The sequence below is a fragment of the Strix aluco genome, chromosome 15 (assembly GCF_031877795.1).
Source record: "Strix aluco isolate bStrAlu1 chromosome 15, bStrAlu1.hap1, whole genome shotgun sequence".
In the NCBI taxonomy this organism is placed as follows: Eukaryota; Metazoa; Chordata; class Aves; order Strigiformes; family Strigidae; genus Strix; species Strix aluco.
Genome location: NC_133945.1, coordinates 16,331,517 through 16,350,204, shown reverse-complemented (window position 1 = coordinate 16,350,204; position 18,688 = coordinate 16,331,517). Strand labels below are relative to the sequence as shown.

Here is an 18,688-nt window from a genome sequence, read left to right as displayed (position 1 = left end):
AATTACTGAGGTATTTAAACAGGGTGCAAAGGTTAAGTAGCTTGAATTCTTTCAGTAATTAAATAACTTCATCTTTAAGAAAGTTAAAATCCTTTGTAACAATCTGCATACATGTACATAGTGTGAAATGTCTCAGTGGACTGTACTATCATCTGTGTTCTTTGTCAAGAGAAATATTTTGAGTTTAAAATGCTGTCCTCTTTCTCTGCCATGCTTCATACTTGGCATTTTTTTTCTTCTGTAAAACCATTTTCTTTCAGATCACCTGTTCACTTCCCATTTTCTCTAAAATGGAGAGTGAAATACATACTTGGTTTGCTCTCTAACTTGCCATCCTCATTTGCAAAGTGAAGAACTGCTTTGTCACCACATTGATACTGGTCCCTGCTCTGGATTCAGATGTCGAAAGAGATTACAGTCTTTGTAAAACAGGTTTTTTAAAGTATTTTAGAATCTGTATAGGCACCTTCTGCAATCTTAGGCTAATACAGGAGAAGAAAACAGAAAGGGATGGTCAGCACCATGTACAAATTGGAGTTTTGATACAACCTGCAGATAGTTGCTATTATCAAATATAATTCAGAGACTGTGGATCCTTCAAATTGTTAAATTACTTTTCTCCATCGGTCTCTAGTATGCAGATTCCTTGGAGCAAGAAAATACATCTTCACCAACCTTCATTTGTTGTTTCTGTGCCATCAGCGTGCAGCTTGTGAAATTGGGTACAGAGTTAACTAACAAAGTGGATATATTTTGTGACTTGGAAAAACGTTGTCCTAGCATAGTGATTTGTCCTTGAACATTTTGTACTTAATTCTGTATCTGTGTATCTGAATAAAAGTGGTTTTTACAAAATTAAGATTTTCTTCATGGGTGCCAAAGATTGATGTAGTATTTTACCTTAGTTGATTTGGGATTTTTTTCCTAAAAAAAAAATTTTTAGTCATCTAAATTTCAAAGCATGTGAAAATGATCAGTTAAATAGTGTTTGTTTTATTTTAGTAAATGCAATACAGATGATTTCAAAGAGCTATGTTTTCTTAGAGTAGTTTGAACAGGTGTTCTGTGTTGATGAAATAGATAAAAACTTAAGTTCTCTGACAAAATGTTGAGACTTGGCATTTTTTAAATACAGTACCTTCCAGCCTGTTTAATGTTTGGGCAACTGAGGAGCAATGCATAAGCAAAAGTTCAATTAAATTCCCTTAGGAAAGGGGGGGGAAACAGTCATGTTAAGTGATTGAAAACTGGTTGAAGCACACATTTTATGATTGAATGCTACAACTGGTACTAAGAGACTTGAGACTTCCTAATAGTTACATTGAGGCTACTTTCCTTATCACTGAATTAAAGATGGAATAAATCATTCTGCTGACCTCTGAGACAGTCAACTGTAATTATATTTCTGGAAGTACATTGACTAAGTAAATACTTTTTAACTTCTTCAGGGCTTTTGAATTTTTTTTAAGTGATGCTGGGATCCAAAATTACACCGCATTATAGGTTTCAAACAATTAGGCTCTGACTTCCACATGGTTAAATGTTTTTACCAGTAAAATGTTTTTACCAGTAAGTGAATTTTAATGATCTCCTGACCTCAGAACAAACCAAGACTTTCCTGTCATGATGCTTCAGTGCAGGATGATCCTAGAGGATCTTTCATGAGATCTTGATACCTCATTTCATTTAATTCTCAGAAATATATATTTTTTTAAATAAACTGTTTGCAGTGAGGTTTTTTTCTTCTCTTTAACCTTACTTGAGGACAAGGATCTTGAGAAGCACACTGATGAAGTGTCACTTCATTCAGCAGTGCTGGGCAAGTCTGCTGTAGTTACCTTGGCATGTGCAGAAAGGTTTTGATGCAGCAGCGCAGCTATTATGGAAAATGGAAAGCAGGCAGTCAGGCTTTTTGTAGCTGAATTAGCAGTTATTTTTGACTCCTTTCAGTTACAACTGAAATAGTTGTTTGACTATTTGAAGTAGAACTGTGCAGGATACTTCTGCTGAAAGTGGAGAAAACTATTTTCAGAACAAGGTTTCATCTCAATAAAAGCTTTAGCAAAGGGTATGCTGAATACATCCAACTCAACAAAATAGCTGCCTTGCTAGTGTGGGTTGATGACCAAGGATTTAAAGAAACCTGTCAGTCATATGTAGGTGTCTTAAACTGGTAAGTTAATGAGGCCTTAGATCTGTTTTGACAGTAACAGTGTTAGATGGATGTACTTTCCTAAAACTTCACTGTGCTGTTGAGCTGATTGGTGATGCATTGGTGTGAGCATTCCACATGAAAAGAATTAAAAACAAACAAAAAACCAAGCCCCAAAACAAAACCACAAAAGAAAACACAAAAAACCAAAACCACAAACAAAACTGCAGGATTTAAGGAACTATTCAGGTTTTTCTGTTGAAATACAAATGAATTTGAATCCTTCTGACCTGCTAACTGTCAAAAGTAACACAGTTTAGCTAAACATTTGTAACCAGATTTGAGAAAATGGTCTAATCCACTACATATAGTTGTTTTTTTAAAATTATTCTTTTGTTAGGGCTAAGAGTAACATACTATATAAGGCAGTTATTCCCAGGATCACTTCTTTCCTGCTGAAGAAACATACTTGTTTTGTAGTCTTCTCGATTCTTCTGCATGCCTTTTGCAGAAATTTTGAAAATCACTGAATAATACAGTAAAGTACCCAGCTAGTTTAGAACTTCATTCTCTGTGTACTGGGAGAGAAGAAAGCACAAAGATTGTAAGATTGAATCTGCACTACATTTCTGTATTAGAACAAGTGCCATAATTCATAATTAGCTCTGGGGTACTACATGGACTTACTTCAATTGAAGAAACATTAAGAAAGAAAACTAAATACAGTAATTTATTGGTAGGAATCAGTATAACCTGCCTCCTTCCTAATCCTAAAAATTGCTTAAAGAACTGTTCATTTAGTCTGGTGAGGAAGGGAAAGCTGTCCCAGTGCTGTCCTTGCTCTTTACAGTGTTCTTTATTTTGGCTTGCAAATCAGACCATTTTAAGAAAAAAAATTAATGGTAATGGAGTGATTTGTATCATACGTTTTTATTTGCTTGTTTGGCATGTGCTGGTCCTTTTGGAGGTGTACCAAAGGTTTCATTTCTACCAAGGTTTTTTGTAGTACTACATAGCACGTGGTTCCAGCCCCCTTGCCAGCTTTGCTTCCTTGTTTTAGGCAAGGGATAGCCAAGGAACTAGTGGATGGGGGTGAGATTGGGAACAGGCTAGTTTACATGTTTAGATGGAGCAAAGAGGCTGTGAAGGGACCAGGTTTGAAAATGAACTGGTTTGACACTAAAGAAAAATGCATTTGACAAGGCCTACCCTGCATGGAAAAAAACCACTGGGATAAAGTACCAGAAATGGTTAAGATGGGGAAAACTGGTGCCTAATGGTAGTGGAGACAAACAATTTAAAAAGGAAGATAGAAGTACTGCCTTGCCAGAGAAAATAGGAAACAGTGAGTTTAATATTGAAGAACGTTTAGGGTTATGATAGATTGCAAGACCAGTATGAGATAAAGGCATACCCTGAGAAGATTGAACTGGGAAAAAGACAAATTAGAGAGGGGTAGGATAAGAGCAGAAATCAGCAGAAATGTTGGCTAATTAGTGAGAATTCTGACAGGTTTGTGCATCTCTTTCTGAGAGAAACCAACAGAGCGTGTGCCCAGTGCTTTTTATATAGAGTCAACACTAGCAACTCTCAGTAACCTTTGTAATTCTAGTGAAAGTGGCTGGAGAAGTGCCTTTAAAATTTCTGGTCTAACTAATTAGTTGTGTGTGTAACTGTGATGCCTGGCAGCAGAAACTGTCCAGGTATGCTTAACGGTCTGAAAACTGCATATAGGCTAAAAAAAAAAAGGAACATTAATATTGCTATGACAATTTCACTAATATTTAACATAATATAGGTGAATTATGCTTATGCATTGATAAAGTCCATGGTCGCGTGATCACATACTGTTTCTTTTGGATTTATGGCTTCTCTGGGAATACATTAATACATTTTGCTGTCTAGGAACCCAACCCTGATGGAATGCTCTGTGTAGAAGACAATTCCATTTCCATTAATTTAAAAGATACCCTCTAATTTGGGATGTTGAGTCTTCTGCTTTCTGTTTATAAAACACACACATAGCACTGCTCCAGCTCATGAACTTTACTTTGAAACACTGGACAATGTCATCATGAAAAAAGTACACATGCAAACTTCTGGTTTTTTAAATGCAGTGTGAACAGGCCTGGAAGTCAATGAATAAGGCTTGTGGAACCATACAGTGAGTAATGAGAATAAAACAAAATACTGAATTAGCTACTCACTAATTGAACACTGTTGATCCGACTGAGGCAGCAGTCCCATGTTTTAAATAGAACATGATCAGATAAGATTAACGTGGCATCTATACAGAGGTCACTTTAAGGCTTCACAGGTGAATTTTTACTTTAGTATTTCATAAAATTGAGTGTTTAGTATTGCAGCCTTAATCTGTGTAGTTCTGTGTATTTATTTTGTTTATATATTGTGGGTTTTTTACCTACATAGTTCACTTACATATTTGTCTGTTTATTAAGAAGCTTAATATTGTCAGTGGCCATCTGTCAGGATTTTGCTCTGCATAAGAGTGAGGACTTGGTGAAAGAGTAGCTTTGTACCACATTCCTCTTGGATCACTCAACGACAGCCTTTTTAATAGCTTGCCTAATAACTAGGGAAGATGCCATCCTCTAGAAATGCTTTTCCTAAAATAATGTGCAATTACTGTTATTCTATTATGAGGCAGAAACTTAACTTTACAGCTGCAACTAATGTAATGAAATGCAGCTATGTGGTGTTGGTTACTAGGTCAGGTTTCTCACAGAAAGATTTGTCTTCTCTCTTATGATTTAAATAAGTGAATAACCCCCCTAAGTTCTCTTTAGTTTGTTAGAATTCACAAAGCATTCTAGCAATGCATTTCTTCTATTGGCAATGCAGAGCGATGTAACTGTTTTTGCTTTGTTTGGCAATATGGACAGCATTCATCAAAAAGCATCAGAGAAAATGTATTTTAAACTTTTATAGGGAGCTGCTCTTCAGTTCAGGACCCTGCAAGACTGATTTATCTGCGTGACTCCTTAGACTTCTCCATATGCTTTCATTTCACTTGTTCAATGCATGAAGAAATATATTCAGTATATAACTTTTTATGTTACATATATATGTACATGCATATATTTGTGTGTCTGTGTAATAGGAATGGGTTGCTATAAAACACAGGCCTTATTTCAAGAAAGCAGAGTTGTCTTTGAAAAATATTGACTCTTACACAGGTTTATTTTAAAATTGTCTTTAGGCTGCATAAGGATGTATTCCCCCCCCCTCCCCCCTTACATAAAGGGTGGGTTTGTCAGGGAATTAAATGGAAGAGCCATAACTTTGGCTCTTGGTTTATAGCAAAACAAATAATGTGAAATGGTTATTGTGTTTTAAGAAATCACTATTTATCAGATGATCCATGGTAACTGTGTGCTTGATTTTAGCAAGTAAAAACATGCTTGAGTTTAACTAAACAAATTTTACCCTGAGGAATGTCAGCTGGCATGCAGTAACTCCAGTGAGCATTATTAATTCATTCATGATGCCTGCACCATAACTTCATGGGCAATAAATATACTCCTAATTCTTACAAACAGATCCTATAACTTCACAATTCAAAACAAATACAAGGAGTGTGAAAGGAGGTATGCATAACATCTCTTTGGTTAGTGCAACAGTCTCATGAGGCTATTAATCGTAATTGCTGGTATCTATTTTTGGGATTAAATATACAACAATGTTGCCCAGTTTTATGTGCGTTGGAAAGACTTTGCAACATCTATATACTGTGACTGGTATTATATGTAATTCATTTCACAGTAGCCCGGCCAATATGCAGGATAGATCATCTATTCTGAAAGAGGAAAAAAACCCAAATCCACCTATCTTCCTCACCTTTTCTGAATTGGGATGTTGGAGCTTGCTATTTCTAGTGCTTGGGCTAGAGGTAATATGGAATAGCTGTGTTCAAGATGACAACACTTCAACTAGAATCAGAAAGTTGAATACACATCTGAAATTTCTACAAAAAGATTGGAATTACATAATAAAATCAGGATTTTTGTCTCCACTATTACGGTATTTTAAAATGTGCGGCCCAGGTATATGAAAAACAATCGTTTGTTTGTTTGTTTTATGTTTAAACTGGTTTACTTGTTGGTTTACAATACTTTCAGTGAGTTAGGCTGAAAACAGCAGAGGACATCAGTTGACAGTTTAATTTGCTGATTCATCTATTATAGTGATGGCTTCAGGCCAGAGCTTGGCTTGCAGACTAAAGGCTGAGAGCTGTGAAGATGCTGGGACTTGAAGGAATGTTGGTAAATTGTTGCTGAGTGAAGGCAGTGAAAGTTTGTTCTTTATTTTTGAAGTGATTCTAATTTTGCATTGACAGAAATCCTTCAGCCTTGAACTTGCAGTCTTTTTTAGTCAAATGGAGACCAAACATTAGAAAGATACAAGGATGGAACAGCTGGATATTAGTTAAGTGCTGCTTCCACGAATATCTTGTGCAACCAAAAACGCAGCTCAAATAAGCTTATGTTTCACAGCAATCAAACAGAGTTTTGGCAAAGGCTTTGCAAATGTCGTCTTTTCCTGGCAGACTTGCAAAATAAACCTGCTGGGTTAAGTAATGAGACTAAAAGGGAAAAAATCCAGGAAATCTTTTCTTGCCAACAAGCAATCTGGAAGAGGGTTGTGACTGAAGAATTGATGGTTTCTAATTTAAAAGAAAAGTCTTAAGCAGATTTAACCCTTTTTGTATGAAGTCTGGCTCTGAGAGTAGTTTTAAATATTGAATTCAAACCTACCATGTGAATTTAGAGTACGGCATTTTTTTAAAAAATCACTAACAACGGAACTAGAAGTTGTTTATATGAACAGAACAAATAGCTCACTGCCTTCTGCTTTTCAAAATAAAATTTCAGGAGAGGGCATGCTGTCATTTAACAGTGTTTTTTATATAACATCACTCTTCTTCCCCATAGCTGTAAACACCAGCAGGTATGCTGAAAGTTATAGGATCCAGACATACGCAGAATATGTTGAGAAAAAACATGAAGAAAAACAGGCAAAGAGAAAATGTACGGAAGATAGTTGGAAGGAGATGGAGAGAAAGCGGTTAAAAACTCAATGCACGCCTTACGTTTCCCAGAGTCGATACTACTGTGTTAACAGGTGAGACTTTTCCTGCGTTGCCAGCTCTTGTATTTTTATTGCATTTTTATTAGAAGTCTAGCAATTTTCAGGTAGTTCTTAACCAATAGGTGACTCATTTTCTCTACATATTTCTTTGCATATAAATCACTGGTACATCAGCTGTCACAAGAATATAGGTAAAGGAGCAGAGGGAGTTTTGTCACAAATGTGATTAAGCAAATTTTTAAAATATTGTCATCTTGAGGGCAGGTTGAATCACAGCTTCTGAGCTTGATGTAGCAGTACCATTTCTTATAAGCAAAATAAAACAAGTATTTTCTTTATTCATTTGACACCTCTGAATGGCTTGTGTCGTCTGGAAACTTAGCTGTCATCTTACAACCTTGTAAAGGCTATCTTGGTTTTTGGATGACTTTCCATGGTGATAATACTGCCACAGAGAAGGGTGTAAATTGCCATCTTGAGCAGACATGATGAAGTTGTCCTTATGCTTCAGAAAAAGGAAGGCAAATGATGCTTCTTGCATGGCTTTAAGATTTCGGAGTAAAACTTGAAAAGGGTTTTTGTTCATTATTTAAGGACAATTTAAGTCAGGAGATGCCGGTTTTGATTCTAGTACAGTATGTTGCTGTGTCTATTTCTTGTTCCATTTTTACCCTCTCATATTAATGACAGGTTTTGGATATGATGGTAACAGGAGGCTTCTTTCTCAGTCATCTGTGTAGTTGTGAATGGAGAGGGTCTTTTAGTGTTAATGTAATTGTGTAAGTAACCTATCAAGTTACTGCCATTCTTTCTCTTCCCCTCTGCCATTCTATTGATTCTATACAAAAAGAAGTTTCAGTGGACTGCATAAGTTACATTTCTGTAAGGTGGTGTTTCGTTTTTTTTTGTTGTTTGGTGGGTTTTATTGGGGGGTGGGTGGGTTGGGTTTTTTTTCTCCTGGTTAGACAGACCGAATGAGATGGTCATAAAACTAACACTGAGCTCTTTCTGCTTTATCTTTGTTCGGAATGCTGTGATAAGTTCTAGCTCTCATTATATCTTCCTGTAAATGTTATCTGTCATGTAACAAATATACTAAACTTGTTCTGTTCTTCTCACTTACATGAGCTTATGATTTGCCTACTTTGCAAAATTAAATGCAGGTGTGTATTTTGGCTAGCTGTCAAATGTTCATGGCTTTTGTCATGGTGGGAATTCTAAATGTGTTAGAGACATGTTTGATCCCTAAAAACCATATGGAGGAACCTGGTGATAAAATCTGTATCAAATGAAGTTTAATTGAACTGTTGTACTTAGGAAAACTTGGGGGTGCATCCTGTGAAGAGTTGAGGAGCTCTAAAGATTGTCCAGGCACTGGTTTACATGTGGCTAAGGTTTAGGTCTATAAGTCTGTATTAAATAGTCTGAAAATACTTAACATATCTTGAATCTACTGCAAAGAAATACTAAGTCCTAGTTTTATTTCTACTAGAGGGAAGTATCTCTTCTCAATGAACATTGCGTTTTGGGTATCTCACAGATTCTAGACAGACGGTAAGAGTGGCAGCTTATGGTTTGAACCATAGACAACTTAATCTTTTAACATATACTTTAGAAAACAGTAAATGCAAAAGCTGATTTGTTGTTATCTTGCAGAGAAGTTTGAGGACTACTTACAAATGTATAATTTGGAAAAATGCTGAAAAAAATTTTCTGTGACTTCTTTCCTTAAGATATACCGCAGTAAGCACTTCATCTCCTTGAAAATTTTTAATCTATATTCTAGTGTTTTAAAATTCCACAAGAGCAGCCTTGGTTTTAGATGATCAACACTTTGATAGCCTTGGAGAGCAGCCTTTATTTTGTTGCTAGAACTTCTTTGTCATTGATGTTACCTAAATTTTTGTTCTCTTATTATTTCATTAATAAAGAGGTTTGGTTCTGTCCTAAGTTCCCTTTCACGCAGATCTTTTGACATGTTTTTCTTATTTTTATTTGTAACTACTTAGATTGTGTTCTCTTGTCAACTAGTCTTTTGTAAATGTATCCTCTCAGGTGTAATCTGGTTAGGTATAATGTGGAACTGCAAACCTAGTGGTCTTTCAGTTCAGTCAAGATGAACATTTTTCTTTTGTTTCCAAAGATACCTCAAAGCTATTATATTTTTATATATTATCTATAACCATTTTTATATAAGATACAATAAATATAACATAAATATTTATATAAAGCAATTGGGACAAATATATATGTGTGCATGTATTTGTGTGTCTATTTGTCCAGATTGATTTGAATCATATATAGTTGAGCACTCAATACTGTGATGTATCTAGCAGCTGATCTCTTATAATAGCTTCATGTTACTACATCCTTTATTTATTTATTATTTAATAAGCTTGCTGCATCAGTTTCTGCCAGGGAGCACAGCTGCAGAATAGCTGTTCTTCTCCATGATGACAGTATATCCTGGCTACTTTTTCATTCAGTAGTGAAGTTATTGGGTATTTCTTGAAAGGAACTTTTGTCTTAAATTGACAGATTGTGAAGTTTGCAAGAGAAGTTCTTTAATGCCTTCTCACTAAAAAAAACCCCTATAGTCCCATATTTACTCTTCAGAAAATATAGTATAATAGTGTTAATAGCAGTCACAGGGTAAAATCACTTATAATTAATATATACTGCTTGCATATAACTTATTACTACTGCTAGATATCGAAGCTAATTTTAATAGAAACATGCCTGATTATTGTCAGGTGGAGAAGTAGAGGAAAAACTGATGCATTTGACAAAACTTCAGGTAGTTAGTAAGATCACCTTCTCTAGGGCTGTTCACTATTCAGAACACACTTTTGTAACGGATGTGTCATGGCCTCTTGTGTATTATACAGTACCAACTACGCTGTGCTTAGCAAATAACTGCCTGCCAGCTCTGCCATGACTGCTAAATCCTGCATGGATTTAAGATCTTTTCCTTAGCTAAATAGTGTTAAACCATAGCATGAAAAATCAGATAGGGTACGTTCTGTGTAAAACTAGATATCGTGCTCTACTTGTTTTGACTTACTCTAATTTTCCTGATCATCATCTAGGAATGAGTAAAATAGAATAAGGCTAATGCAAAAGACTTACACTAGTATGAAGTACAGAAAAGCAATAATGTCATTTTGCCTTACAAATTTTCTAGCTAAACCCAGGAGTTCTGCATCTTCTGTCAAGTTGGGGTGCTGTTTGTAGCACCCCTTCCTTGAATGCCTTTATTTTGCTAAGAATAGTTTATCTCATTTTTGAAATGTCCATGTATTTCTGCTGATGATTTTTGGGGGGGGTTTTAATAGAAATGTGTGTTTATAGTGGTTTATTACTAACTAAAGGATGAGAATTGGGAAAAGCTGAGCATCAGAAATGGGTAATAAGTATTGCAAGCAAATTATTATAGTATTCCAGTATTCTAGTGTTATTTCAGGTGATTTCACCTGCTCTTAAGCTGACATGACTGATTTTTACGATGGGTCAGTAACTACTCCCCCATACACCCCAGTGTTGTTCAAAGTGGCAAGAGAACACAGGGTTTATGTTTTCTTTGAATGAAATTTGCTTGAAGTTGGAGGTCTGAATATATCCAGGCTGATTCAAGATGCTCTGTTGTGATGACAGTGGTCCTTTTAAAAGCAGGACATGCATTTCCAAAACAGAAAATAATGTTACATCATCATAATTGTTTTCCCACCTTTTGCCCCCCTTCCACTTGCTGATTCTTTCAAAATAATTACCATGGTGTACTAGTTGGATTGCTGCTATTTAGTAGCTGAAATGATATTACAAAATTCATGGGCGGTTTAATCAGATGGAGTCCGTGGTCTTTCTGGCTGTAGAGTGATATGTAAGTCCTCCACATCCTGTTGATTCATCAAATTCTGTTTAGTACTAATGTTGCTGGTCATACTGCTGGAATTTAACAAAAATACTGTATTTTTTGTTGTTAATCTTAGGATTGTACTTAATGGCAATAGAAATCAGGAATAAAATCCAGATTTTCTGTTTCTACCACCTTCTTCCAGTGGCATTCATCCTCATTGGATTTGCCAGTGGACTGGCATTAAAATAAGTCAACAGAAGGGAGAGGTTGGGGAAGGAGGACTAGTGGAAACTGCTGTCATTGAAGAGGCTTGAAACCCCACCTACCATCATCACTGACTGATGGGAAAGTTATATTGTGTTCACTGAGTGGATTTGCCAACTGGCAGTGTATGATAGGCTTTTCTTATGGTGGGGTGTTTTGGTGTCCCCCCTGTCCCCCTTCCCCCATGGTCTGCCCCCCCCCCCCCCCCCCCCCCCCCCCCAAAAATAAGCAAACAAAAAAACCCAAACAACTTGGCTAGTAATTTTATTTAAAAAATGAGAACAATCTCAATTTCAATATACAGAAGAAATTTCAGAACCTTTTAAAATATATTCTTTAAAAAAAAAAATAATTACTGCCTGAATCAGTTGAGGACGCTAAACAGGTATGTCTGAATTACATAATTACTGATAGCTATTAGTTTGTTTGGTTCTTCCACTTGGTTTAGTTGTTTCTCAGAGTAAGGAAATTAAGACAGGAAATATTCCAAAATAGCTGGTATAATTAGAAAACTGAACTTTCCTCTGAGTAGTGCTCTGACTGGTATATACAACCATACTGATTTGCTACTATTACCAAGTGAAGAAATAATGTTGCTGTAGTCCTTGAATCTTATTTTAGGTCAAAGAAGGAAGACACAAAAAAATCAACTGTTAGCCATCTAGAATCCATGCCATCAATGAACGAATGTAGAATGAAATTAGTATTTTGTGAGAAAGTAAGACATCAACAGTTCTTGATTATAAAATATATAGATTTTTGATTTTGTGCTGCTGTTTTTTGGGGTTTTTTTCCCCCTTAATGTATCTGCAGGAGGAACATAAGGCCTAAAATTAATTTTTACTTTGTACTTTGGTACACAGCTAGATGTGCACTGAAGGTCAAGAACTTGTTGCTTCTTATTTGCAGTAACTTCTAAAGAGTCTTGAGTTGAAAAAAATTACATGCAGCCATAAGATCTTTCAAAAAGGGAGCTTCTTCCTGCAGTGAATGTAAGTTCCCTTCCAAGAGCCAAGTGCTCATAATATGTCTAAGAAATCCTGGGCTCGTGAGTTTTGATTCCTTACGTATTTTTCAGAATATCTTTTCCAAAAGTAGAATTCTTACAAACTTTTCTAAACAATGTTTTAAAAAAATATATAGTGGTTTTTTATTTTCTAAATGCTTTTTTTTTTTGCTAGACTTTTTCTCTTTCCAAACCTAGTTTTTGCCTTACAATATTGAAATGTGTGTGTAGGATAAACAGTCCTATCCAGCTTTTTGGCTTGCATCTTTTACATCGGTAGGTGCAGTATGACTCGAAATGATGATTTGTAAGAAGTCATGCAAGAAGGCCTTCTGTGTGTGAATGTTTGGAGGAAAAGCCATCTATTCATCAAAGTAAATGGTGTTTGTGCTTCTAAAGTGGAAGTAAGAGCATGAGGCGTAATCATATGTTTCATGTTTGTTTATTGCCTTTGGATATCCCAGAAAGAGTCTGTTTTAAATTGCAAAATGTTCAGCTGAAAAAATTCTACTTCAAAGCCAAAACTATATAGCCAAATTTAACAGTCCTTTAGCTGAAACCTTATTGAAACACCATAATTCCCTGCTATTACTGATCAGAAAGGAAAAAATAAAGTAGCTTGTAAAGTTTTGTTCTATAACTCAGTATTAATTTGTATTTAAATAAAAGAATACAACATGACTTAGATGCATACAGCTATTTTGTGTAGTTCTTAATGCAAAACTAAAGGTTTGTAAGTCTAAAACTACCCTTTTTTTAAAAGTTGGTTGTTCTAAAAGAGCGCTAAAATAAATATTTGAGTAGCTGACATTCACATATCTAGAAGTTTATGGGAACTCTTTCTGTAATTAGCCCCTTTGCTACTGCATTCTTTCTTATACTCATGCTAATTTGATTTTAATATTGTCATTTGTCTTTCAAGGAAACTTAATAGCATGCCAGTTGAACAAAAATCTATGCAGTGTTGTTTTGATGTATGCTGAATGAAATGGAGCTCTAAGTTCATCCTCATACTGTATTAGTCAGGCTTCATTCAAATACTACCTATGAAATGAGTGTGCAATTTTTTGTGCTTTTTATTTTACTGGCCTGTTGGATGGTAGGACTCTTCAGTTTAAGGCCTGATATAAAGTTTATTGTATGGATCTTGATAGTTTTCTCTACCTTTATATAACAAATGCTTTTAAAACTGCATATAGTCCCAGGAGAGTTAGCATGCAGAATCCTTCAATGTCAAGATGTGTGTTTGAGGCTTAACAGTTGTGTATAACTTAGTGTCTATTGAGAATTCTGTATGAGAGCTTTCATAACTAGAAGAGAATAAAAATTAAAATTAAGCAGGGGTAGAGAACGGCTTTAATTACATTGAGTTGAGTGATCTCATCAGAATAAGAACTAAGCCTGAGACACCTATAGCACAAAGAATTAATACCTTCATCTACATAAGATTGGATTAGATAGCAAATTTATGAACTTTATAGTTAATTCAGGTCTTCCAGATAATGTAATTTTGTGGTACACCACTTAATACAGTTTATTCTACTACCTTCCTAAGCATTTAATAGATGTACAACGACTAGTACCTTCTTGACTTGTTCATAGTCATATTTCTTCTACATTTCAGTTTTACAGGTACCAGTATGGTTGGAAAGAGAAGCATGAGTCCTATTCAGGAAGAAACTGGTTCTGATGATATGGAAGAGGAAGAAGGCCAAGATCCAGAATATGATCAGACTGAGTCCTGTGCAGAGCCACTTCCAGATGGTAAGAAGAGAGCCAAAAAGTTCAAAAAGATCAAGACAGAACAAGTTCCAGCAGGTAAGCACAATGTTCATGCGCAGGGTTTTCTGTTCTGTTTGGAACTGCCCTAGGCCTGAACAGGATTGAAGTTGTTTTCTTGAATGTCTTAACTTATTGCAAAATAACTTATGACAGTGACTTACTCTGACATATGTAGATGTAATAGATTTTTTACTTGCTTTCTTCCTTAAAATAAAGATCTTTGAATATTTTTAGCTATTCTTAATCTTTTTTTTTAATGTGACTTTCTAGTTAAGGTTACCCAATATCTTTTGCATATTGTAAGCAAAGTTGAAGGAATTCTGGAAGTAGGATGTTAAATAGATTTCCCTGTTAATCCAAAAATTTATCACGAAATGTAAGGTTAACTTAACGTGGATGTTTTCTCTTAAGCTTGATTGGATGGAGTCACAGCGTACTTGAATGCACATAGTTTGACCTGCCAGATGCGTGTCATTAGACAACCTCTGTTGCTTGCAAATGAATCCAGTTTTAATAAACCTACCTGTTGCCCTGAAAGCTAATATATGTGCCCTTTTAATTATTAGCACTTTAAGACTGCATATCCTGATAATGTTGCAGTAACATCCCTTATTTACAGTTATTTGTGAGATAAGATTTTTCTGTAAGTTGAAAAAACAATGGAATTTCTCAGTCTGGTCAGAATATTATTTACCTCTACAGTTAAGCCAGAACTTTGACAGTCTACCTGTGTGCCCCTCACCACTCCTCTGGCACACTGCTTGCCATAATGCTCTTTTAGGTTGAGTGCAGTTTGACCCAGTCAGACTGCTGTTTTATATCCCCCAGTATGAATAACTAGGCTGCAACTCTACTGAAAATGTTCCTCTCTAGAACATTTCCTGAGAATGTGTTGACTTCCTGAGACAATGAAACGAGTAAGCTGCCAGACAGGTGCTGATCGACTGGGCCCTTAAACTTATGCAGGCCCTTTAACTTTCTGGGTGCTTTGTATTTATGATTCACTTAGCTGTGGGTTTTTTTTCTGATAACATTTGGCAAGATGGTGATGAAAAGTGAGTGTATTTAAAATCCCTTCCAAACATACTCACCCTTAACAGTTCTTGTAGTCTAGCACACGCTCCGAGTAAGCCTTTGCTTATTTGAAAGGCTTACTGAACTGTGAGCAGATCATTCACATTCCATGGACTGCTAGTTGGTGAAGCCTGAGGAATCTCACTTTCAGTAAAAGAAATACTAGGTTTTTTGTTGTAAAAGTATTGAATTGTGGATTTGCTCAGGTGCTAAATTTTTTTTCTTTCTTCTGTTATGTATTTTATATATTTTCTTTTTTTTTAATCTGCTTTAGAACTCACAATGTAATGCTTGAAAAATCAATAGTGTTTCTAATACAAATTACAAATCCAAATAATCTTTTTCTTCTAAAAACTGTTTTGAAGTATACATTAGTATATGCAATGTTCTGTGTAGTGTTTGTAACCATAGCCTTTATTGTTCTTTATCTGGTTGAAGACTTTTCAGCTAGGGTTGATGTAAGGGTTTTTTTGCAGACTTCAATACTTACATAATTTTTAGCCGAAGTACTTTGAACTGTATGTCTGACTAAACACAGGCAGGTGAGAATCACCTCTTTCACCTGATATTTTTGCTAGGTTGTGTGAATTACTGCAGCCTGTACAAAAAATAAAAAAAGATTAAATAAATAGGTCACATACATTTAAACCTGAAGAGATTTGATTTTTATTGATCTATTTATTGTTGATTCTATTTCAACTTGTCTTAGTAATTTCTGACAGATATTTATTACACTATATTAAAAAATTAAGTCATATAACTATTGGTCATCTGGAGCACTGCCTATATTGAAGTATATTCAAATATTAATATTAATAGTTAACACTTCGGTATCTGATTTAGTCACTGTTATCCGGAAAGTGGTATTGTATACCAAACATCCTTTCTCCTCATTTGATAGAGGAAGATCTTTCTTAGCTGAAGCTGTGCTTGGAAATGGCTTTCTTCTTGTAGTTCAGTAGGACAGTTGCAAAATGACAAGACTGTCTACTGTAATTCCAACTATAAAATTCATGCTCTGTATTTGGCATTATGGAAGTATACATTATTGGCATTAGTGTGATTCACCTTTCTTCTCCAATGAATTTGGGCTGCAAATATTCTTCACTGTCTTAACTGCAAGACTTAAACAAGACTAGCTGCAAGTACGCTTGGAAAAATAGTATTATGTGACTTTATCATGCCACTTATTGCAAAAACAAATTACTTGGATCAAAAATATTAATTGATTGCAAAATATAATATTTACCATTTGGGTAAGAAATTTGACATTAACCTTTTTTTAAGTGCCTACTCATAAATGGTTTCTTGGTTTCCCTTTGTAAATATTGACTTGCCAGTAATGTATCTAGAGCCTCTCTCTAGAGGAGAAAATACGTCTTTGTATGCTCTGAAAGAATAAAATGATTCTTGATTTAATTTTTATTCCTTTCAGCGTTTGTATATTGAAGTCTTCAATATATTGTTCCATGACTCTGTCTTTTAGGAAGCCTCACAACTAGTTCCACTGGAATTTTTGAAGTCCCTGAAACATGGTAGGAAACAACTGCCTTAACAAGTGGAATTGATTGAAAGCAGTTGCGAGAATACACCTCTTGGAAGCCATACTTTATTTAAATAAAGTGGTGTTAACAAAGCAGTATGTGTCCTGAAAATCAGTTTAATTATTTTAAACTGTTTACTGAACAATCATTGTCAATTTTACTTGTGTGTATATTAACTAGTATATGATTTGTTGTTGATCATGTGAAATCCTTGCTGTCGTAAATGATGTTAGACTTAAGAAGCAAGACTAAATGTATTTTGGTAACCTACTTTGGCATGCTAGCTATGAAATGTACAAAAAGAACTGGCACTCTATGATTTCGTGCTAGGCTGTTTCCTGTGCTTGAAGGGAGTTACCACAAATCTCCTAATCTTAAGCTATTTTTTCACGCAATATCAGTATGCTGTCAGCATTCTTGAAACAGGTAGAACTGCAGTTTCACATATTGGTTTCTACCAGTTAATTTATCTGGAAATCTTTTTCAGTTTTCCATTCTCTACCCCCACCCCCTGTGCAGCCAGTATTCATCTAAATACCAAGTTTATACATACCTTACCCTTTCAAAAAACTGTAATTTACAAGTTTCTCAAACATTAATTTCCTGGTGGGAGGTAGTTTTTCTTTGTTTTCCAATCTATTGCTGTTTTTACTCTTAAGTCTTGATCTGTTTCTTCCCCCCTTCTTCCCCAGCTTGTGGGGGTTTTGTAAAAATGTTTTTTGGTACCTGTGACAAACCTGCTAACTGCACCAGCCCTTTATTTGTTTAAAAAAGGATCTGCATTGGTAGACTTCAGAAAATGTTTGATATTTAACATTTTTGTATCATGGAAATAAAAACAAAATATGTATTTCCATAAAATGAAAATTAAAGACATTTTCTTAGGAACTGGTTGGTTTTATTATTTATTAGCTTCTGAAATTTTTTAGTGAACTTTCTTTTTTCCCTTCAAAAATAAAACAATTTTTTGTCAGCCTGTGATTAGCATACCCTTTTGCTCCATGGACTACTTTCAAGATGTCTGTGATATGTAACCAAGAAAACAAGGCTGTTGTCATAAGATTTAAATCGCTATGCATTTCCCTTGGAGGGGGGACAAATAAGAAAAGAGTTCTACAAATCAGCAAGTTCAAAACCATTGCTGTGGAGGAGTGCAGTATTAAGAACGCTTCATCAGATTTTATTTACGTTAGAATGGGAACCACGGTCATTTAAACAATGCAATAACCTGTTTCAAGGTATGTCAAAATTTGTGGGTTTTTAATGATTGAGAGCACTATCTTGAACTTGCATTGCAAAGGGAAAAATAATTTAAAGATGTTAAATGTGAGATGTTTTATTTCTAACCTTGGAATAGTACCAGAAGTAGTATAATTAAGTTGTTGGTTTTTTAATAGCAGCCAAATCATCACATTCTCACACTAAAATGTGGGAAAGAAGATAGTGTTGTTAGTGATGCAAAGGGAAATTAGTAACTGAACTCTTCTGCTCTCAAGGATCCAAAGACTTTTCTTCTCTGAGACTCATGACCTTAGGAGTAAATACTTAAATCACTTTTGAGTATCCAAACCTACAAAGAAACTGCAAATTTAGTTCTCAGAATATATGTAACACTTAAAGAGAAGTTATATAAAATTTTCATGTCTTATGGAGGTGATCCAGGTAATTTATACAGTGTTCTCTCCAAATGTTGAGGGGGTGTTATTAACTATATATCCTAAAGAACTGGCATACATGATTTGGAAGGGAGCTTAGAGTCATGTCAAAAGGCTACAGAAGCGTTTATAGGTTAAGAGGCAAGGAAATCTCTGCTCAAGAGCTATAGAGGCCTGTGCTGTCACAGAGAATCCACGTGGAGTCTTTACCCTAAGGCCATTAGGATCTCCATGGTACTGACTTCC

General features: G+C 35.3%; 1 protein-coding gene across 9 annotated transcripts in view; it reads left to right on the top strand.

Annotated features, from left to right (window-relative positions):
- Positions 1–17,675, top strand: part of PARN (poly(A)-specific ribonuclease) — a 62,147-nt gene extending 44,472 nt beyond the window's left edge. For 8 of the 9 annotated variants that reach the window (XM_074840286.1, XM_074840284.1, XM_074840283.1 and 5 more), the window contains 3 exons: positions 7,105–7,294; positions 14,012–14,205; positions 16,730–17,675. In XM_074840286.1, the coding sequence (XP_074696387.1) occupies positions 7,105–7,294; positions 14,012–14,205; positions 16,730–16,782 (437 nt within the window). In that variant the 3' untranslated portion in view covers positions 16,783–17,675. Of the gene's footprint in view, positions 1–7,104; positions 7,295–12,667; positions 13,970–14,011; positions 14,206–16,729 lie in introns of those variants that run through there. The other variant, XM_074840288.1, reaches the window with a different exon arrangement.
- The last annotated feature ends 1,013 nt before the right edge of the window (positions 17,676–18,688 follow it).